General features: G+C 40.7%; 1 protein-coding gene across 1 annotated transcript in view; it reads left to right on the top strand.

Moving 5' to 3' along the window:
- Positions 1-8,890, top strand: part of VPS13C (vacuolar protein sorting 13 homolog C) — an 82,097-nt gene extending 73,207 nt beyond the window's left edge. Inside the window, exons 81-84 of the mRNA XM_027657563.1 lie at positions 2,892-2,983; positions 3,915-4,038; positions 4,297-4,383; positions 7,211-8,890. Coding sequence (XP_027513364.1) covers positions 2,892-2,983; positions 3,915-4,038; positions 4,297-4,383; positions 7,211-7,309 — 402 coding nt within the window. The 3' untranslated portion in view covers positions 7,310-8,890. The remainder of the gene's footprint in view (positions 1-2,891; positions 2,984-3,914; positions 4,039-4,296; positions 4,384-7,210) is intronic.
- Positions 8,891-23,733: the final 14,843 nt, after the last annotated feature.

Below are 23,733 nucleotides of genomic sequence, written 5' to 3' on the forward strand. Positions count from 1 at the left end.
TTGGTTATAGGGCCCTGTGGTTGGTTAAAGGACGCTGTGGTTGGTTAAAGGACGCTGTGGTTGGTTAAACACGGATGCACAGCAGAGCTTCAGAACTCACAGGACAAACAGGGCACCTCTAGGAGAGCTGTTCTCCGGTTCTCCTGAGCTTTAATCCCTGTGTGAGGGGTGTTTGCAGCTGAGGGGATGTGCTGGAGCGAGGCCTTTGTCCTGGTGGGCTTTGGCCTTGCTGTGGGAGGAGGCTCCTCTCCCCAGCTCTGCAGGGCTGACACGTTGCACTCATCCATTATTCACTGCCTGTGGCAGGACTTTGTTTCATTTCCCAGTTAAAGCTTTATAAAGAATGCAGAACACCTCATGAATAATTGAGGCAGGGTGGTGAGGCTGTTGTGTGGCAGAGAGTGAGCTCAGCCTATGCAGGGAGCTGCAGATTCTATTTCTGGTTGCCTCCCTGTTCTGCTGGGGAAATGTGCACCGGTTCTTTCACTGCCATGTAAAATAAGAATGACTTAACTTCTTCAAAGTGCTCTGGTGTGCTCATGAAAAGCACAGCTTTTGAGAAAGATGTCTGAATTTTAAGAGTGTGCAGATCCTGGAGTGATTTCCATCGAGTGCAGCCCCCTTTTTCCATAATGGCCCCACCATTGTGCTGGCATCTATCAGGTGGATTGGGAATAGCTCTGGGAAATACTGCATCTTGCAGGCACAGCCCCCAGAGGGAACTCTTCCTTTAGTAACATATTGCATGGAAAATCTAAAAATACTACCGGGATTGTTTCTGAAGTGATGAGAAACAGGCTTGCTCTCCAAAGCTTTGAGCCTGAATAGAGAAACATGCTTATGAATAAATCTGTTTAAATATGTGGCATGTCTAATTTCTTCATGTTCAACAAAAGGGTTCAGAATATAGATTGCAGCCTTTGAGTTCCAGTCTTCACATGCTGGTGGGTTTTCTATTTCTTAAATTTTTCACTTGTTTTTGAATCAACTGTGGTTCAGGTGTAAAATGAGAGTTCATATTTTCATTTTAGTAATGTCCTGCCATCTTTGTTCTGATGTTTTGAGGACACTTTGAGATAAGGAGTCTTGCTGGCATTTTTTTTTCCCTTTCATGTACATTGTACAGTTTCAGAAATTTTTAAGATGGTCAGAAAGGGATATTTTTTTATAGAAGGTGTCAACTCTATGGTTTTGATTGCTGAAAAATGCTGAATTAAAATGTGTTTCAAAATTTCACATCACTGGAGAGCAAGTCCAGGCAAACTGTTGTTGATTTCAGTCTTGAATATTCATCCACTTTTAGGCTTAAAGGATTTTTGGGCTGTTTGTGATATATGATGATACTTTAAGACATTTGTTGAACTTGTAAATATATGAAAATAAAATGCAGATATAAATAAATGTTGAACCCTCTTTTAATTGAATCTTATGTAAGCTGATCTTTCAGTTTTGGTTACTTAAACTACATAGAGTTCTTAGCCTGTATGGTTGACCACAGATAAGTGTGGAGTCAAGTGGAACTCCTGTTGTCATCTTACCAGTTTTATGGGTCCAACTGTGGAAATACAGAAGGAAATTTATGTTTCCAAGAAATAACTAAAAACATACTCAGTTTTTAGTCCTCCCCCCTAGTTTGTCAGAAACAACCTGAGGATATTACTGTTATACAGAGGCTGAATTCCACAGGAACAGCTGTAAAATGAACTGAAAGTCATCTTACCTTGCTCTGAAGAATATCAAACCCATTTTGGGGCATCCAGTTGCAGGCACTTGCTAGGTGTTGATCTGAAGTGCAAGCCTTCTGCATCCAGGCTTTCTTCCTTGTGTGCCCTCACCTTCCTACACAGGAGCTGCACATTTCTCATGAAAACATATTGTATGATAAAAAAGGTGGTTGTATTGACTGGGAGGGTACAAAGCTAACATGCATTGATATTATGCCTATGTAACTACCTTGCTAATTTTTACTAATTAAACATTATTTACAAGTGGAATGTGTGTTTTGTAAGGATTTTTTGCATGTGAGGAGAACCAGTAGTTGGCACAGATTTCTTCTCATACTCACTTTGGTTTTTATTATTATTAATTTCAGACTTTTGTCTTTCTCTACGTGATGTTTTGATGTATATTCCTTTCCCACAAATACATTCATGTGTCTCTGTGTGAATCTTGTTGCCTTTAATCCAGTATTATTGTGAGTCTGATGGAGGGATGACTGTGAGACTGTTCTGTGCTGGTGTGTGTTGATGGATTGTAGACCTGGTGACATGTGCTCAGAAACATTGTACTTCAGTTAAACTGCGTGAACAGAATAGGAAATTTGAAAAAAAAAAAGTTAATAACCAAAAAATAATAGACAAAAAAAATCCTAGGGGTACTTCAGTACTTTATTTCAAACCTTTTTCTATAGTCAGTTTGTCACTTGAGTTGTAGTTGCCTATCCAAAACATGATCAGTAATTTAATCTGCATTTCTGTCTGCCCTCATATTTTGGCTGTGGAATAGGCACATCTGTCCAGTGCTTCAGAACCTGAGCTTGAGGTGCACTGAGAGTTTGCAACTTGCTAGTTTCTTTCTAAGAATCTGGGTCATGTGCTGCCTCCTTTTAAAGGTACCATTGCAGGATTTTCCCTCTGGAATCAAGTCTGCAGCACGAGGTGCAGCAGAATGAACATTGCAAAACAATTATTAACACAGAAGGGAAATTAAAGCTGAAGAAATAGTCTGTTCTTGCAGTGTCAGAGTGGAACAGATCAGACCTCTCAGTGACTCACACTGAGCCAGCCTTTAAACAACTGCTTCAGTGAGGTAACTTTTTGAAAGGCTTTGGAATCTTCGACTCCACCACATTGAATTTTCTTTGTACAACCTCAAAATTGTTTCTGTTTCAGAAATTGCACATCAAAAAGCTGGAAAAAGAGATGTATCGATACCACTGTGCACTTCCAAGGGGCAGAAGAGCAAATCTGATTGTTACCAACAGGTATTAAGTTTTGAAGGCTTTCTAAGGGCTTGACATGATTTCAACTTGGGGATGAGACATCTGGCTGAGTCTAAACTGATTGCTGTTCTCTGCATATGTACTTTCCTTATCTACTTCTTTCTTGATTTTTAAAATATTTTATTCTGTTTCCTTTATGGAAAATGTGATTTAGTGATGATGTCAATGCTGGATACTAATTTGGGAAAACAGTTTACTCTGAGATCAGTGATCCTTTCATCATACTGGGATGGAAATACTCTTTTTTTTCTCTTTGCTTTTAATTTTTCAAATTACCTTGTGGTAAGTGTTAACAGTCAAACCTACAGTTTGATAATGCACATGTTTACAATCTTGTTAATTACAGGATATTCTAAATGAACTTTTAAGCTTTTGTAGCAGCATGAAAATTAATATTTAACTCATCAGACAATTTCTAAAATTCAGGTTGTTGCCAGTCTTGGCTACACAGTTTGGGTACTGAGAACTTCTTAAATACATTTGGATGATGGAAAAGGATTATGATCTCCACATCCCATATGTCACCAGTTTCCACCTTCCCTGGATGTGTGAGATAAACTCATCCATAGTAAGACCATGGAGGTATCCCCATGTGTGTTTTACAAGGACACCTCAAAATTCCTGCTGCAGCAGTGTCAGTGAAGGAGAGTTGGGTGATTTAGTTGTTTGCACCTCCAGATATATCACAGGATCACAGAATATGCTGAGCTGGAAGGGCCCCACAAGAATCATCAAGTTTTAAAGACAAAGTGCTTGTCTGAGAATGTATTAAGGAAATACAGGTCCACTGTGGGTGGATACTTTAAATCATCATAGACAATGCCTTCTTAAACAAATGTTTTGTTTTGCTTTTCCAGCTAAGTTCTAGTCCCAGGGAGAAATTGAGCATTACCTCTTTTGTTTTTCTGAACAGGAGAGTGATTTATGTGAAAGAAGTGGAAATCTTGGGCCATTTAACAATAGAGTGGGATCACTTATTTGAAGAATTTACACGCTGCCCTTCCTATGCAGGAAATGTTTTAAAATTAACTGTTTTGGTAAGAAAAGTACTTAAAACTCCTTCTATTTAAGAGTAGTTAAACATCCAAACATGCTCTTAACTTATTTATGGTTCTAACTTCTAACTAAGGGACTATATGACAGGATTTATGTAAAATTTCTTGAAAGTACAAATTGGGTTGGACAGAGACCATGTTTAAATCTAACCTGAAGTTGACATTCAAGCCATTTAAGTATCAGATTCTGCATTCTTGTTTTGTGAGTCATCTGAAGCACTTTTTTGTTCCCCTCTGCAGCAGGATCAAAGGATGTTCCCCAGAAAGGACAGTACAGGTCATGAATGTGTAAAGGCAGTTCAGCTTCAGGACGAAACGACAGCAAGGGTATATTCTTTTTTTTTTTTTTCCCCCATTCTTCTTCTTTCCTTATGATGTTGTTAACAGCTGTGGAACTCAGCATGTAAAAAGATGGCAATGTTCAGAGACCCCTTATAGAACCATTTCTCATAGTTTCATGTTGAAAAAGGAGTTAAACCAGGAGAATGATGAGGCAAGATAGGCCAAAGCATTCAAGAGGGTTTATGCAATAATAATTTAAGGGTGAAGTTGCATAGTCTTAGGTTTTGTATGTTAAGGCTCATCAGAAAATATTTCTGATATCTGAAGTACTAGGTTGTATTAGATTCCCTGTAGTCTCTAGGATTCAACATTCCTCTGAATTCTGCTGTGTCCTCACTATTCCAAGATCACTGGACTAAGCCAGTAAATGGACCTTGTGTGAAAAGTTTTAATTACATTCCTCCCTTCCCACACCTGGTTCTTTTACCCTTTATCTCTAAGTGTTTGTTCCTGTTGGTGCTGGGGAGGCTGATCTGTCCATGAGCTCTTGTTCTGGGGCTGTTGGATCTGGCAGGTAACTCATTCAAGCTGATCTATCAGTTTATATAAACTCCAGGGTACTTCAACAAGAGAAAAATTTACCTTGGAAACCTTGTGTCCTACTGTGATATTGTATCAGGTGATGGGAGAGGAATTCTCCTTGATACCAGAAGTGAGATCAGCTGGATCCACAGTACCTTGGAAGTACAATTGAAGTTGTAGCTCCAGTAAGTGGCAAGTCAGCAGCTGGAATCAGAATCAGGGCCAGGTCGCTGCTGTTGAATTGCTCAAGCCTTCTAAAAGGATGGGTTAGACTGGGAGGGAAAAGAATGGCTGTAATTTTGAGGTACTTTATCTACTGGAAGACTCTATATTATTTCTTTACTGTGTCTTGTCTGAAAAAGTTCCTTCAGCTTTTTCTTACGGTGTGTTTTCCAAATCACACTTGGAGCTAACTAATTTAAATCCTTTTAGCTTGTCTGTGTCTCAGTGACCTGGCCAGAGCTGGAGCACTGTACAAAACACATGAGCCACACTAGAAGGGCACTTCCTTGTCTTTGATTACCTTTTTTGGTGTTATTTCCTAACTGCACATTCCTTTTCTCGTGTTTATGCTGGTATCTGTGCATTGAAAACAGATTTTTGTGTTCTCAAGTGCAGCATTTTCCCTCTGTGAATTTCTGTTTCTTGAGTTTATCAGTATTACCCTTGATCTTGCATCTCCTTTTTTGACACTGATGCCATTGATAGGAAGAGTTTGCTTCAGAAATAACTGTCCCTTCTCTGGAGCGTGCTGTACCTTGATATGCACGTGAAATAAATGTCTTTAACATCTTATTAAACATCTCTGCAGCTTCTTGTTCTGCCTCCCCCAAAGAACAGACAAGGGGTGGATGTTTGTCCTTCTTCAGTGCTCTGAATCTTTTCCCAGCCTCCAGGAGTTATCAGGAACCCATAACTTTGAAATGATTCATGCTGTTTGTCCATCCAGCTTAACTTATTCTTGAATATTCATTGTTGTGTAAATGAGTTTTACTTCTGTTGAAATTATGGATTAAAAAAAGCCCTCACAAGCCTTTCAAACACTTCAGCTTTTGGTAAATTCTGGAATTACTCAGTTGAAATCAGAGTGACCATCTGAGCTACCCCAGGGCGTGGTTTGGTTTGGGTTCCCCCCCCCGTGGCATTTACATGTTACACTGACGTTCATTTTCTCAGACTAGAGATATGTTAATATTGTGTATACACATTTTATGCATAATGCACAATGGGTTTAATGTTAGGCAGTTGAGATGTGGGAGTTTTAACTAATTATTTGTATTCAGGAATTCAATAAAAATGACTGGCTTAGTTGCACTGCTTTAAGTTGTTTCTAACTGTAGAACTATTGTTAGGTTCTATTTTAATTCATCCCTTTTTGGATTTCAACTAACTATCCAGATTGAATGTGTTTTTCGTTGTAAATATTATCAAAAGTACCTCCTGTCGCTTATAGCTTCTTTTAATTGTTGTGAATTATTCTCTGAGGTTTACAGATAATGCAAACCTCATCCTTGTTTGGCCTGAACAGAGTCCTCTTCTGGAGCTCTTTGCCTCAGACTAAATGGAGTAGTTGGAGGCTCTCAGTAGTTTTCTATCCATTTTAGAACCAGAAAACATTGATTCATTTGATCTGATACAATATTTTCCTCAAAAGGCCTTATGGCATTCAAACTTTTGCTAAAAATAATGTGTAGCAAGAGGAACAGAGCATGTCAAAAGCTGACCTGTGCCAATTAATGGGTCCAGGAGGTTGCAGTAATTGGTCAGTATATTTATTTAAGCCCTTTGATCCCATAATACTGAGAATTCAGCCAAGACAGAAGGAATGCATCCTTAGGTGTGTGTTAGAGGATATTCCTGAGGTGGAATGGCTGTTGAAATGTTGGCTGCTGGTTCACAATGTGGCTGTTACTGGGACAGGCTGGAGTTCCCAGTGGGCTCACTGGACAGGGGCTCCTCCCTGCTGTTTTAATGGCCTGCCTTTGAAAGCCTCCAGAGCAGATAATTATTGGCAATGTCAGTTGTGTATCTGTTTGAAAGGAGATCACTTGTCTTGGGGTGCTGCCTGAGCAGGGTTTACCTAGTTGTGAATAACATCATTAATGTTACTAGAAAATCCAGAGTGGATTGACAATATCACTGAAGCTTTTTCTTAATTTATTTCTTTTTAAGTAACTTAAACTAGCCTGTGTGTAGATTTTAATACTTCTTGAATTAGCTGTTGTAGTAACATCTTCTGGTAGAAAACCTCAGATTGTGCTTTAATTTTCTGTTTCTCATTGTTTTACAGTGGATTTGTGGTGCCATTCAGGAAGCCCAGGCAACAAGAAATCAGCAGAAGCTGGTGAAAAGAGCATCGTTGCAGCTGAAGAAACCACAAATGTCTTGATAATGGTAGGATTTGTGGGGTCTGACCTTTGGGGTGCAGTTGTCTCCCTAAAATTGATTAAAAGCAACATGGAAGCACTGGGCAAAAAATAAAGATAAAATGCCTGAGGTCTTCTTTCAGAGTTAACAGCCATTAACACTTCAGTTTCTGTGGGAAACAATGGATTTCCTTATTCTAAAATGTGCATTTAAGTGCAAAATGTATGATGTTTGATAAAATGTTTTTCCACTCTGAAATTTTATTTTCTGCCCTTTTTTTATGTCAGGGAAATGGATTCTGCAATGAAGTGGTTATCTTATTTGCACTATAAGTTTATGGTTTACAGACAGGTTGCAGTGCTTGTGGTTCTAGTGTTTTGCAAAATGAAGTACTTCTGTTAATGACTGAAACTAATTAAAAAATCCTTCTATTTTAGGCAGCATTCTCCATAAATTAAGAAAGAAGTGTGCACAATTTACCTACTATAATTTCATCCCTGTCTGTTTAGTATTAGAAAATGCTGCATTGGGACAACATAAGAATGAGTATATGTGAAAGAAATAGGCTCTTCTTGTCTGGAAATGCTTACTTGGGAATGTTGTCACACTGTAAATGAAAATATGCACTTTAAAATTGGAAATATTCTTCACCTGTCATGTGCATGTACATGGTTTTGGTTGTATCACTGTAGCTTAAAGACTTCTCCAGGAGGAGCAGCACACTGAGTTTACCACTGGATGTCAAAGCTCAAATCAAAGTAATTAACTTCCCTATTCCAATGTGTGGTCGCCCCACTGGAAGAGAGGATCTCATTAAGTTAAAACCCACTTCTGACACAACGTTTTTGTTGCAGTTTCTCTTCCTGAGGACTGTTAGCATTCAGTTCAGCACAATATTTAAACACCAAGTACGTGCCTGGTTCTTGATGGTGTCAATAATCCCAGGAGCTTCATTGAGACAAGTTCCACTCTTAACACGAGGCACAAACTGAACTAACAGAGTCAGGCAGGTTTTGAGTTCAGTGATCAGTGAACTAAGAACTCCTGCTACCAGTCTCTTGAATAAGATTACCAGTGTCCTTGTGAATACTTACTCATGAAAATTTACCCTTTCTTCACTCGGGAAGGATAATTTCTTTCTTTTTTAATTTCGTTTTGTGCTAGATAGTAGCTATATATATATATGAACTTGATGAATAAAAATGACAATATTTTTGCATAGATCTGTTCAGCAAGTGAAGTAAACAGGAGAACCAGGCCTGGATTTTCCAACTGTCTTTATACTTAAGGGCTGGTGGATTCTATAAATGCACTTTTAACCTGTACCTGTGAGCTCACCAAAATTAGAAAGCTGAAGGCATTTCTCAGCTGCTGAACACAGAACCTTTAGGGAGCACTGCAGACATGATTTTATTGCTGTTGTATGCACATGGCTATTAATCCAGTTTGCTACATGGGAGAAAATGTGGTACAGCCTTTAATTCTGTGCTATCACCTGTTTTCTACAAAACTCTGCTCGAACATTAAATAAATTACCTGTCTGGGTTGTATGTATTTTAAGCCCATGTATAAAAGAAAGACAATAAATTTTTATATGCAAGTATTTGTGCTCTGGTTTGAAGTGTTGTTGCTTCTCAAGTGTGTTAAATGCTGTTGGTTTGCCAAAATAGCTGGAGTCCCAGTGTACTGCAGGAGAGCTTTGTACAGCTCAGCATTTCTTGCATCTTGTTTTCTGGCATCTCAGGACACTTGGATGTGTGCTGCCTCTTAACTCACACTTGAAAATAGATTTCACTTTAGTCTGTGCATGTCTAGACAGTACCATGTGCCTATTTTTAGGTGGAGAATTGGAGCTTAAAACAGTTCTGAAGACACATTTCTGACTCCAGTCTTCTACTCGATTCAGTTTTTTTGGTCAACTTTCTGGCTTGAATTGTAACCAGTAGATATTTTCTTTTCTGACTTTCTGTGATTAGGTACAGAGAAGTCACTTCCTATTTAAAGCAGTTTGAAGAAGCAGTGGTTTTGTTTTGAAATGCATTCTTTGCAGTGTGGGTTGCTACCTGAGCTTGAGCTGGTGGGTGACTCTCAGCTGAAGTGAGGAGTGACCTCCTTTACCACGTGGATCAAGCACTCACAAAGACATGAGAGGGCAATCCCATTTCTTGCTTAAATGAAGATGGATGTTTGGGACCAGTGGGTTTCCAGTGCTTTCCTCAAGTGTCCCATTCCATGTTACCATGTGTCTTTCTGCCTTTGCTTCTGGTTTTGAAGCAGCTTTTGGGTAAGAGGGTAAGAGTACATTTTCAGTCAGTCTTGAGTGATGAATTTCAACCAGGTGCTATGATGCAAAGTGAAGAGCTTTTTCGAAGATTTTACCCTTTTTTTTCTTCTTTCTTTCTTCCTTTCTTCTTTTTTTCTGTCTGGCAGCAAAGTGTTTTTCCACACCTTTCAGATTTTGTGCTTCCATGAAGCTCTGGAGTTTTTCAGTATTACTGAGCACACCAAGTTGGCCAAACTGTTGGGATCTTCCTGCCTTACCATGAGCTCCCAGAAGTTTTTGCTGTCTCAAAAGGGATGTTTTACTGAACATCAACACAGTAAAATTAGTGTTAATTAGAACTCCAAGCATATAGGTCAGAGCTGATCCTTGCTTTGCTTCCATTGCTCCCTTGCTTTCTGGATCATCACAGGTTTCTCCAGCTCTTCAGAAGCATTTCTTTTTACAAGGCATGGATGAATGTTTAGTCCTTGGGACTGTTTTCTCAGGCTCTTTTTTCAGCTTGAGCTGAAAACTTTAGCCTCCTTTCTGAAACTTTCCCAGTCTGAAACTTTCACTCCGTAGGTGAAGAACATTCTATCCTTCCTCAATGTAGATCTATCCCTAGTAACCATTTAAAAGGACACTAGCAGAAAAATTGTAATAAAATCAAACTGTTCATTGAAAAACATGTTAGTATGATTTTGCTCAAGTTTTTAGGACCATTTAATGCTTTGAAATAAAGACAATGACAATGAGACCTTTTGAAATAGCTAATGGATGTGGTTCTTCACGGGATGGTGCTATCAATTCCACTCTACTGTGGGCTTTTTTTAAGGAGCTTTTTATTTTGATAATTTTCATTGGATTTCTGCTTAGTCTTCACATGCTGAAATGTTGTATTTTGAAAATGCAGTCAACTTCTTTACTAATTCCTTACATGAGCTTGGTCCATTTCGCTGTGAACTGTTTAAGGGGATTTTTAGGATCTCTTTCAATGGGAATTATCATTGGATTTTATTTAGATTTTTTCCTCTTAAAATGGCCCTGTGTTTGTTGACAACCACCAGTCATTTTCTGCAGAATTACAAAAAGCCACCCACTTAAAACTACTGAAGTTAAATTTTAAGGAAACAAGTACCATCACCAGCCCCCACCAGCCCCCAACACCCTGAGACCCCCTCAGATTGTGGAATATCCATCCCTGGAGATGTTGGCAGCCTGAGTCAACATGAACCTGGGCAGTGTCAGGAGAGCTCCTCCCAGCCCAGCTGTTCTGGGATTCTGTCACAATATGGAATCTGAAATGCCTCCCTCTCCCCCAAAACCAAAGGAGAACACCCAAAATATGAGGTTCTGTGTTTCCTGTGACAGCTTAAAAGTCTGTGCATCAAAACAACTTCACACCTTTCCCCATCACATTGAACCTTTTTCTCGCAATTTGCAGATTGTTTGGTTTATTGTGGGCACAGAGTAGGGAGTAAGAGAATAAATAGTTTTAGAGGGGATTCATTGTGAAGTTGAAAGAGGAGATCAATTAGGTAATTCAGCTTCACAATCAAGGTACCAGTGTTTTTATTTCATTGCTGGCAGTAAATAAGCTTTGTTGTAGTGTAATAACACAGTGATTACAGTAGGTATATATCCTAATTTTGGGTTGACAATAAGGATTGTTTACATAAGGGTATCTCAAGTCACTCAGAGTATTTAAAAATAAAATAAAAAGGATTGAATTTTAAAAGTGTAAACTGACTTGTGAAACCTTTTGAAACCAGCATCTGTTTGACAAAATAATTCTTTCAACAGCTTAAGAAGTCACATGTAGTGAATCCTGAGTGTGGAGACTTAATTTGGAATAGATGCCAGTGGACTGACCACTTCAAGAGGAGTTTTAGTATAAGAAACAAGCGGAGGGATTTGAGAATCAACATACACAACTTCAAGTTCCACTGGAAAAATCAAAGCTTTAATCTCTTTATTAAAGTTTCCAAGGTAGGCTTTGGAGGGAGAGGGCAGTTCCCACTTAAACACGTGGTGCCACGTTGCAGGGGAGGGAAGTTGATTAGACACCTAGTTGTAAAATAAAATTTTAAAATAAAATCCAGGTAAATGAATATTCTGTAGTAAACTAATGATCCTAATGCAATTCCCTCCTTTGGATTCTGGATCTCATTTGAATAATCACTAAGTAACAGTGATGTAAATACACAGATCTTCAGACTTGAGCATTTATTATTTCTGTGCTGCCATTTGCTCCTGTTTGGAATTTTTCAAGATGTTTGTCAGCAGCTGTGGTGGAAGCTTAGTCCAGTCACCTCAGCTGTGTGGGGGACAGGAGCTGAAGTATGAGAGGAGAAATAATTCTAGAAAGGAAAAAGCTGACTTATTGAAAGTGTGAATTTAAAACTTGATTCAGTTTGTTGTATCCTCACCCTTCCTGTAGGTCAACAAGCAAAAAATATTTGAAAATATTTTATATTCTTTGTTATTTATTATGGAGTGAGATTGTTCATTGTCTGTTCTGATCTGATCTTCAGATTGTTCTGGGGCCAGGGGAGGCAAGGGAGTGGGGAGGAACCCCCTAATATTCCTGTGGTAGGTGGGGAGTGAAGGAAGGTGAAAGCAAGATGGTGACAAATCTACAGAATGGTCAAAAAAAGAGGTAAAAAAAACTGAGTAAAAAGCTAAGTTGGTATCCTGCTACAAATTCCCTTTACATCAGTAACTGGGAAAATATCTCATCTGGTTCTAAAGGCAACCTGCAGTACTTGAACACAGTAACTGTGTTGGGTTTTAACAAGGGAGAGAAATTTTTGTTTGGATTTCAGTCAGCAAGGCAGAGCCTTTCCCAGACCCTTTCCTGGAGTCAGCAGCTGGAACACTGGGAATGCTCTGTGTTGGTAAAATACCACCCCTCCAGCTCCTGTGCTGATCTGTGTGTGTGCCCACACTGCTCCTGCACTCTGCTGCTGCTCAGGGCTGAGCACAGCAGAGATGGTCAGTCTGGAAAACACTTGTCCAAAGCAAAGACTTGACAAATGTGGAAGCTGCTTATATCCTGTAATGCAGTGAGCTTCCAGGGATTTCAGACATGGCCCCAGCAGGTAAGACTTGCTTTCCCCTCCCATATAATCAAAGCTTTATAGGTAAATCACTGAGCTCTGCAGGTCCTGATGAATGTGGCCCTGAATCTGCCCTTGGCTTAGTTGATGCATGAGGACTGTGTTGTGCTTATAAAGCTTCCTCTCCTGTTTGTCATCCTCACCTCTGGCTGTGCTTTCCTTTTTCCTGCTGGAAAGAAATGTATCCTTGACTTTTCCAGTCCTGTGACATTTGACTGTAAGGAATCCAGAAAGATTTCTGCAGCTGATGCCATAGAATTGTTGCAGGTTAATTAATTACCAGTAAAAGCAGCACAAAGGTATATAATCAAAAACCAAGGGAAAATGAAAGTTTAGTATGATGAGAAACTTTTAACAGTTTAACAGCTAACTTTTTTATTTTATTACACTGTTAAGACCTTCTTCACACTTTACCAGAGCACACCAGCCTTGAGTAACTGATTACTGACAAACACCAAAAGAGCAAATATTCTCTAAATTGTTGTGGAATTAAAAAAATAAACCAGAGCATATTACTTGAATCATCTCTGAGTTAATTGCAAAGGTTTTTTTAAGTTTGACTCACTGTAGTGCAGCAGAAATGTGTGTGACATTTGATAGATGAATATGTGTGTAGGTTGCAAATGAAGAGATGCTCCTGTAAATTGTTGTTTCAGTGGTTACCCACAAGGTGGGGGAATGAATCTTTGTATTTTACTGCTGTTGTCTTCCCTGCCCACCCTCCTCCTGCCTGGATACTCCGTTTAAAATCATCTTCATATGGTCAGTGCTGAGCACAGAGCTGGGAATCAGAGCCTTGGCAAACTGGAGATCCAAGCCTGACGTTTTAGAGGTGTTGAAAAAACACCCTGTGATGGTCATTCACATGTTAGTTCTTACTTGTACAGAGTGGTGGAGGACTTGGTGTGGATTTCCATGTGTTCAGATTTCTTTAGTGAGTGATGTTTTAGAGTAAAATCTTTCCTGTGTGTGTGGCTTTTCCTCAGGTGTTCATTCTGCTATTGCTTCTGCTTTCTAAAGATTCCCTTCCCAGTTTATGGAAAGAAATACCTAAAACAGGAAGCAAGGCTACCTAAATGTTTAATAATTTGACCACATATTTTTACTGTCAAAAGCATTTAATGAGACAAAATCTTCCTGGGAGGTGGTATGGGAGAGAAGACAGTTTTCATTGTAGGGGAATTAAATGTTTTAAAACATTTAAGGCTTCCACTGGCATGAAGGGCAAACTGAGCTGGCTGTGGGAGCGCTGACACACTTTAGATAACCTGAGTAACAAATTCTGGATGGCCTCTCTTTTCCTTCCAGTGATTTCTGTGGCACCTGCCTGACTAATCTAGAGACATTTGAATGATTTAGGAGCTTAGAACAGAGGAAGAATGGAGAATGAGGAGTGGATTGGAGACACCTGAATAGGCCAAGAGACTTGAGAATCATGTTCTACTCCAGTATTTGCTCTCTGTGATCTGTACTCACCAAGTTTAAAAGCCTAATCTGTCATACCCATTTATATTTAACTCATAAGATTTTCTTTAAAACTTTCCCTTAGACTGAGATTTTTTGTCATAAACAAAAGTACTTGGGTGAATTCTTCAAGTTTGCTCTGAAGATGTCTTACATGTTCTGCCTCTAATAGTTGTTTCCTTTCTGTTTGCACCTTTACAATTTTAAATGTAAATTGTTCCTGTAAATAGGGCAGAGATGATGTTGCAGCTTATCTGTTTCAAGCCTTCAGAACTCTGTGCATGTCTGGGAAAACAGAAGTAACATATAACAATATGTGCAAGTACTCACAGGGCTGCTGACAGTTGACTAAATCCAACTGTCCATCGAACCAAACTCTGAATCAGATCAGGAATTTTGTGGCTTAACACCACTGAGATGTGTCAGTGGTGGAACTGAGCAGCTGGAATTCGGGGTGGGACTGCCACCAAATGATCTGTAGCATCAAAACACAGACCTACCTTAAGCAGCTCCTGTTTTGGGCTGACTCTCCTGACGTGCCATCCTTATGTACATCAGAAGGAGAAGTTGGAGTTTTTACAGGTTATTTCTGTTCTTCAGGCCAAGGTGTACACAATTTCTCTATCCTGCTGCATATTTTGGGGACACTACTCAGTTACCCATATACTTTAGGATTTTGGTTACTGCAATACTGGGAAGTCAACAACACATCCACAGCCTGCCTCTGCTTTCAGCATTCACAGCACTCAAAGAATCTCTGCAGCAAATGATTGTTTCTCTCTGTCTTGGTTCAGCAGAATAGAAGGCAGCCTTCTGTTCCTCCTCTTGGCACAAACTGCACCAGAATTCCTGTGTCACTGCCTGGAATATGTGTACAGTGTCTACCCCTGGTGGTCACAGTCCTGGAGACAGGAGTGTGCCTGACACAGCCTGTGTTTGCTAAAGGAGAGGACAGCTGTGGAACACTTTTGGGGGGAACATGGATGTTGGTTGTTCAAATCCAGGCTGCTTGTAAATTCAGATGAGTGGCACTGATTTAATGCTGGGGAAAAACTAAAGCACCACCCATTGTCTTAATGACTTTGAGTTCAGACAAACAGTGGAATGGTTGGGAAAGGTACACTTTAAATATTATCCCCTGCCTGTATATTAAGTCCTGCAATACCAACACCTAACACAGTCAACATAATTGTCCAGAGTGGATTAGTTTAGTAAAGGCTTAATTCGCATTTCCTATGGTGGAGTAATTTCCTGCCAGATTAACAGTGAGCTGAGTACCCAGAGAGGGGATGGAAAGGGGAAGAAGGGGAGTTAATGTTCCCTTTGGATGATGGCAAGCTCTCGGGTTGGCTCAGTTTCATTCCAAAAGTTAGAAATGCTGAAGCATTAGCAGAGATTTTTTACCCCCAGTTTGGTGCTAAAGATGGGGAGTTTCCTTTGAACTGAGATTTCATTGGAAAAGGACAGCTTTCCACAGCGCTTCCTTTTCTTGCTGTCACTGAAGAATTGAATACTGTGAAAGGAATTTAAAAAAATATTTCACCTGGAAGCTGAAATAGTCTGGTTTTGAGGTGTTCCCGTGCTGTCTGATATGAGGGGTTACTGTTCAGGTGGATTCATTGCCTCTTCTTTTCCATGTCCTGTCTGGGTCCTGCTCCTGAGGCAGATGGATAATGCTGCCAGGGGCAGAGTGGAGTCAATAAAATGCCCCAAAAGCAGAGCAGGAAGCAAAGCAGGGAGTGTGGGATTCTAGCAGAGGCTGTTGGTAGGCAGGCCATGGACTAACCCCCCAACATATCCACAAGTGAGGGACGTTTTCAAAGGCCTGTGCCAGAGGAGAAACAAGTGGGCAGTTAAAGCTCCAAATCTTTGCAGTGACATTGGTCAAAGAGATGCCAGTGTGCAGTAAATAGGGCATGATTTAGGGCCCAGTCACCAGTTACCTAGAGAAGATAAACTGATACAAAAGCTTTGCAGGATGAAGTCCATCAAAGGTGTGAGTGTGCCTGCACATTTGGGATCAGGGCAGCTCTCCACCGGCCAAGAGATTATAATGCTTTCTGAGGACTTTTGGGAACAAAGACCTCTTAAGGTTTCAAGTTTATAAATATACAAAGGAAATGGTGTGAGGGCACAGCGTGGAGCTGAACTGGGGCCACCTGGTTTTCCAGCACTTCAGTCAAGAGACTTATTGTGCATTTTCAGTGGAACCTGAAATAGATTCAGTTCAGGAGATACAAAGCAGTACAGGGCAGAAGAACAGCACTGCCCTTGCAACACAGCTGAATGTGTCTAATACCAGCTTCTCTTAAGAAAACATGATTCTCTTTAAGCTTCCAGGTGGAGATCACAGCATCAGTGATAATATATTATTCAACTGTTCCACCAGGCTTATTCTGTTACAGGTGATAAGGGCTTGGGGAAAACCTTTTATAATTAAGACAATTGCAAAACCTCATTTTTAGCACTTGCTCTGGACTAAAACAGGATTGGGAGGGAAGCACAATCTAGTCTTGCATTTGTTCCATAAAGTTACAGTAAATGTTGTAAGGGTGGGTTAGGGGGAAATTCTGTGTTGAAACTTGTAAATGCTAAAAGATTTGTGTGAGTGATGAAGGTGTCGGGCGCTGGTGGGCACTGCTTTGTATGGTCTGTGTTAGAATATGGAGATGGTGTTAGAACAGGAAATTAGGAGGGGTTTATGTCCTTGACAATCCTGTCAGCCTGTACAAGCTAAATGCCATAGAAGGTGAGGGAGCTGAGACTTCCAAAGAAGTGCTGAGAAGAATAGTGTATTGTGGAGCATGAAGGAATGTGAGCTTGGAACGTGGGAATGCTGGGAGAGAACAGACTTCTGCAACAGAACATCTGGCAGTGATGGGCATTTGGAGGGATCTCAGCCACCTGATCAGCAGTACTGCAACCACTGCCCAAAATAATACCTTCCACAGCTGCTTCACTGGGGCATTTGGTTTTCATGGAGAAAGGGAGAGCTGGGGATCACAGCTCTAGTTTGGGGTTGTTGTGCAGTTGCTGACACTGTCCAGCTTTGAGGGTGTCTTGCAGCAGAGTTTTTGTGTGCTTTTTGAAGTCTCACCCTCAAACACTCTGGTTTCCCATCTGACAAACAGGATTGCAGTGCTTTTCTAACTGACTGGTGGTTGATGCTTAAAATTGTCAAGTAATCAAATGTAATTAATGTAAATACTGTTAAGTTAAATCTCTGTTCAGGTTATTGCATTGACAGTGCAGGTGTGTCAGTAACAAAGTCTGACAGATGTTTGTTGGTCCTTTGATGTTTTATAAACAGCAGGAAATATTAATCCCTTCACACACATCCATTTTGGCTGAGCCTTGTAAACTAAACATCCCAAATGTGTGTTTGTGCACCTTGCCCCTCACTTCTGTCACAATTACTTGAAGAGCTTTTGTGGGATGCTGTAAAATATAATAATAATTGCTGAGTAACATTTTAATCAAGATATATGGATTCACTGAAATCTTGAGTAGCTGGATTATGTCAAACTCGACTTAATTTTTTTAATCATAAATATGTTTAAAAACAATGTAATCCTTTGCTACCCAGGCTTCCTACTCATTGCTTGATGAGATCTAGTCCCCTATTACAGCAGCACACAAAATTTGGAATTGTAGCTTTTTGAAATGTGTTTTTTCAATCCTAATGAAAAAAGTTTAAAACTTAAGAATCTCTTGCAAAGTTGAATGAATCAATGCATTGAGCCAAACCTCTCTGAAGCAGCTCAAAAATTAACCACACTGGTTTGTTAGCCTTCCAAATACCATTATGCGTAAAAGTTTAGGAAAGAGTGGTGGGGTTCAATTTTCATAAACGGAATATTTTGCTAATGGAAGGGAAAGCAGATGAATTAAAAGCATAAATTGTTGATACCTATGGATTTGAAGAAGAATTGCTGCCATTCAGTTAAAAAGTGCAATCAAGGCAAGAGACTTTTCTCCCTGTTCTTCCCTCAGCAAAGAACAGTAACCCAGTGATTAGAACACCAGTCTCCCCAGTCCAGGTAACCATATGGAACTTTTCTTTCTCTGGTTGTATCTTGAAGCCTCCCAAACTTTGTAGGTTTGCCCTAATGGGTGCTGGAGGAAAAAGTGCAAAAGGTGTTACTGGAGCAGGAAATTAGATTTTTCTCATAGCTGTGAATCTGAGCTGGATTTTAGATTCAACCTGCTCCTCTCACATTTTCCTATTAAACTTTAGAAAAAAAAATTGTTTTCTGAGCGTGTCAATCTTCTCATGATCCTGTGGAATGGAGAACATGAGACAGTGCTGAGTCCTCCTCAAGGCACCAGTATTCTAGAGAGGCTGGAGCTGTGTTTCTCCCGTGTGGGTGTTTGAGCATTTGAGTTGGCCATCTGTGGGGACAGCAAACTGCTTCAACTTTGTTTTCTTCTTTGTGAGGTATTTCTGTAGCAGTCTGGAAATTAAACCAGAGTTCTAATCTCCAGAGGAAGTGGAGATGGCTAGCTATTCCTTTTTGCAAAAGATATAATGCTCATCTGGAGAATTTTCCTAAGAAGCGTTGTAAAGAAAAGCAGTGACTGTTTTTAGGTTATATTTAAAATCAGAACTCTTTATTTTGTGCATTTTGAAGTCTACATTGAGTAAGTGAAGATCATAGCTCTATAATGATAAGTAAATTCCTCCAAAGATTTTCCACAAAGTTTAAAAAAAGCCTTAAACTTTAAAACCCAAAACTGAGCTGTGTGTGTTTTACTTGTTTCCATCCTCACTATTGTCAGTGCTCCAGTGAGCAACATTTATAATCCCTCTCATCTGGTCCAACCTGCTGAAATGCACTTCACAAGGCATTTCTTTCACAGATGCTGTAAGAAAAATTGGCTGTTGCTCTGGTTGTGCATAGATTTCCCAAGACTTATTTGTGGTTCACAATGAAACTTGGAGCATCTCTCTTGTGCAGAGTTGCACAGAGATGTGCTCATTACTGAGCCAACATGATGTTCAGAAGCTCCATGGCTCCCCTTGCCACTGCTTGTCTTCAGTTCCAAAGTTTTCATGGGAGACCCTCAATTACAGACCCTTCTGCTTCCGACAGGTCCTTCTCTATCTCCATTTTTTTTCTTTCCAAAGGGACAGTGATTTAAGATTTACTCTGAACATAATGTAAGTGATGGATGGGACCTGCCAGTTGCCATTGTTTGTCCAAACAGAGTGTTATGTGCAGGAAAGTCTGATCAATCAGTCCTGGCTTCTCTTTGTTTTGCACACAGTGTTTGTTTTTCCTATTGACCACCTAGAAAGGTGTTTTTCAGAGGTGTTCCTGTTCAGCAGGAGGTGTCAGCGCTGGCAGGGCTAAGAAAGAAGTTGTGATACCAAACTGTAACTACCTCCCAAGAAATTCAAACTTTGTTGCTCAAAACAAGCTTATGAAGGGGCTGATACTGTTAATGAAACCTGATGATAAAATTAGTTATAAAACAAGTTTTCCTTGGTTTGGTATTAAATTCCTACACATAAATTTCTATTTATATTCTATGCTAAACAACAATGTCTTGGCAGTGGCTCATGTAAGGAAATCCAGAAACACTGAGAAAGCACAAAGTTGTCTTTCCTTCTGGTCATATTTATTTAAAATTTAAGTACCTTAGAGAGGCAACTGCTGAGTAGTTATTTTGTCATGGTGATTCTGATGAGAAAATATGTTTCTTAGAATGTAAATTCTGTGTATTTGGGAAAGCAGCTCAGCAGATGAACTAACTCATAGGTAGATTTGCATCAAGAGATCAGGTGTTCTCTAAGATTTTTAAGTCTATATGTTTCTCTCTCTTTAGTCTTAGAAACCTTCTCTAAGGTTTCTAAGTCTATAAAACTAAATAAGAGCTCTGCAAGCTTCCATTTCTTATCTGAAAAGAATGTTCACTACTTGTTTCTTAAACCCTTAATTTATATGTCTTTTTTAATTATACCTTGGTTTGGCCTTGTAATTTTCAATTTCATTTCCTTTTTTCCCTCCTTTTTCCTGCCTAATGATACCATCAAGATAATCTTTACCAATATAATATGGCAGCTTTGGGTGTTTTTTGGTTGTTTTATTTTGGATTGGTTTTTGTTTGGTTGGGTTTTGGGTTTTTTTCAGAAAGAAAAAAAGCAAACTCCCCTCACACAACCCCACATCCTCAAACCCCCCACCAACTGCCTCCCCTGAAGGAGTAAGAGATGGATAAGAATTCTGTTTAACATACAGCTGTTCCTCTTCCTGGAAAATATTGTTTCCAGACTGCAAGGAAAAATTGAGACTCTACCTTTCGGTGCTTTGCAGTGGCCCATTTTAGCTGCTGTTCTTTCATTCTTCTCCTGTTTATCTGCCACTCCAGGAACTCTGCTGGTGGATGTTCTGGAAAAAGGTGATGCAGAACTTACATTGACCTTTTTCTTGTCAGGAGTTCTGTGAGCGAGAGTTCAAGTAAGGGCATTTAATGGATAAATATATATATATATATATATAACTATTGCCCATATTCTGGTGAAATAAATGTTGGGTTGAAGGAGAGTTTTCCTGCTTCCTTGCCAGTACTAATTTTCTCAATCCTACCTGTCAGTGACACTGTCCTTTGCCATGGTTTTAAGTGGAGATACAGTAAAGAATCCCATCTTAATTCATGTGAATTAATTCCTGGAAACTCTTTAGGAATGCTGTATTATTGGTGATCTCTGTTTACACTTAGGTTGACCCTCCTGCATTTATTTTCTTGGTAAATATAATGTAGAAAATATTTAAATATCCCTCTTTTTTACTCTGAGGACTATTTTCTTACTGCTTATAAACCCAGTAAATAATTCCTGCAGTGTTTTGTCCTGTAATAATGTTGGAGAGAGGGTTGCCCAGGAGCTTTCCAGCTGAGGAACACAAATAAGCTTCTTATAAAATTTATCTCAATTGAGGAGATTGGGGTTTGTTGACTGGTACCTTTTTTTCCTCCTTATTTCCTTTCTCTGTTCCTGAATTTATAGCAAAATTCTCTAGGAAAAAAACACATTAACTTGCCTGTTCTGGACACTTTATCTGTGCCATTTTCTCCAGATAAAGCAGCAGGAGTACAAGTGTCTGAGAGAGACAATGTTCTGTGAAGAAAGTTTGGAGAAAGGGTTTTCCAGGCTGGGTCCTGCATCAGCCTCGGGACAGAAGCCAGCAATAAGGTGCCTTTTCCAGGGATTAAGGAATTAAGATCTGGTTTGTTGGTTTTGGTTTTGTTGAATTTTCATGAAGCCCAATTAGCAGAGTGTAGCAATTTGATCTTGGTTAATTTTCTATCAAATCTGTGAAAACAGAACCACACATGGACTGGGCTCATAGGAATAGGAGCTTTTGAAAACCCACAAAGGCTTTTCTTATTCCAAAGGATGTTACAGTGAATTTTGTATAAAAGGGACACTGCGCTTTTTTGGAGATTTCATTACTCAAAATGGGGGTGAACTTTAAAAGCACTTTTCTTTGTGAATAATTGCCCTGTTTCTGGTGATCAAGATAAACTGACCAAAAAAAACCCAAAACCCCCATATCTTTCTGTGCAGACAGCAAGTCCTGCATGCACACCAAGCACATCAGAGCAGTGGCACTGTCACAGTAAAGCAAATGCATTACTTATATTTCATAAAAGGTTTCAATATTAGCTGATGCTTTGTGTGTTTCAGAAAGAATTTTGAATTTTCTGCTCTACTGCAGCTGAAAAAAAGCACGGTCAGAATTTTCCCTGATCTCTCACCTCCAAACGACTGGTACGGGAGACATTCCAGGTTCCACATCTGTGACGTGCTGGGCCTCCCCCCAGGGTGGTTATGGCTGGATGTGAAAGGTGGTGTTGGGCTGGGACTGCAGTGCAAAGCAGTGCTGGAGCTTCAGTGCAGGTTCAGAGGGATCTCATGGATTCTGAGGGGATGTGTAGCCCTCTGCTCCATGGCTGACTGAGCCTCAACATCTCCCAGTGCTGCTGAGGCCCTTGAAGGTTGTTGAACTAAAGGTAAACTTCTCTTTTGCACCATACTGTCCCCCCAGCAATAGAGCTGATCCAAGTTGGAGATCTGAAGCTGCACTTCTGGTGTTGTTTTCACAGCAGAGAGGAAGAATGTAAGTCAGGCCTAGTGTTTGAACTGGGATCTGATTGCTCTGAGGCCTTCCTGAACCTGAATCCCGGAATTCCAGTAGCAGTGGTTCAATATGAGTTGGGTCAGCATGTACATTGTACCTTCTTTAATTATAAAGAATCATCTTTCCTTGGTCCTTACAGGCTGCTGCTGCTTTTGCTGCACGATTTTGCTGCTTTCTATTCCCAGTTTTTGCCTCTTCTCTACTTCCTACTGTCCACTTTGGACACAGCTTCATTCCCAGCATTCCCAGTATCCACTTGCTGCTCTGCTGGTGGTCAGGGGCAGTGATGTCCTAGAACACCCCCAGCTACCTTGCTGTGCAGTTTGGATTGCCAGCAGACAGTGCAGTTACAAACGTGCCAGGCCCTGCCATGCCCAGGGCTGGGGGATTCAATTAGCAAATTAGCAGATTTGCAGCAAACACCAAGTTTGGGGGTGTGTTGATCTACTGGAAGGCAGGAGGGCTCTGCAGAGGGACCTGAACAGGCTGGAGAGATGGGCTGGTTCCGAGGGGATGAAGTTTAACAGGGCCAAGTGCCAGGTCCTGCCCTTTGGCCACAACAACCCCGGGCAGCTCCCTGGGCTGGGGACAGAGTGGCTGGAGAGAAAGGGACCTGGGGGTGCTGATTGACAGCAGCTGGACAGGAGCCAGAGTGTGCCCAGGTGGCCAAGAAGGCCAATAGATCCTGGCCTGGATCAGGAACAGTGTGGCAGCAGGAGCAGGGAAGTGATTCTGCCCCTGGACTCAGCACTGGTGAGGCCACCCCTGGAGTGCTGTGTCCAGCTCTGGTCCCCTCAGCTCAGGAAGGACATTGAGGGGCTGGAGCAGGTGCAGAGAAGGGAATAGAGCTGGGGAAGGGTCTGGAGCATGAGTCCCATGAGGAGAGGCTGATGGAGCTGGGGTTGTTCAGCCTGGAGAAGAGGAGGCTCAGGGGAGACCTCACTCTACAGCTCCCTGACAGGAGGGTGTAGCCAGCTGGGGTTGGGCTCTGCTCCCAGGATACGAGGGCACAGTCTTGAGCTGTGCCAGGGGAGGTTTAGGTTGGACATTAGGAAGTTCTTCACAGAGAGAGTGATCAGACCTTGGAATGGGCTGCCCAGGGAGGGGCTGGAGTCACCATCCCTGGAGGTATTTGAGAAGAGCCTGGATGTGGCACTGAGTGCCCTGGTCCAGTTGACAAGGTGGGGTTGGGTCACAGGTTGGACTCTGATCTCAGAGGTCTTTTCCAACCTGATTGATTCTGTAATTGTGTGAATACTCTGATGGCTTCAGTAAGTGATGGTCCTGCTGCTGCTGAATGTTTCCCCACAACATTTGTCCTGGTGTGGCAGCACCACTGTCCCTGCACCTCTGCTTGTGAACAAAGCAAAGAAATATTATACAAATCCTCGTTAACCTGGTTCAGTCTCCTTGCCCAACTCCCAGCCTGGCCCTGCAGACGCTGTGTTGGCACAAC

This window comes from Corapipo altera, unplaced genomic scaffold (assembly GCF_003945725.1).
Source record: "Corapipo altera isolate COAL_440 unplaced genomic scaffold, ASM394572v1 308, whole genome shotgun sequence".
NCBI classification, from domain to species: Eukaryota; Metazoa; Chordata; class Aves; order Passeriformes; family Pipridae; genus Corapipo; species Corapipo altera.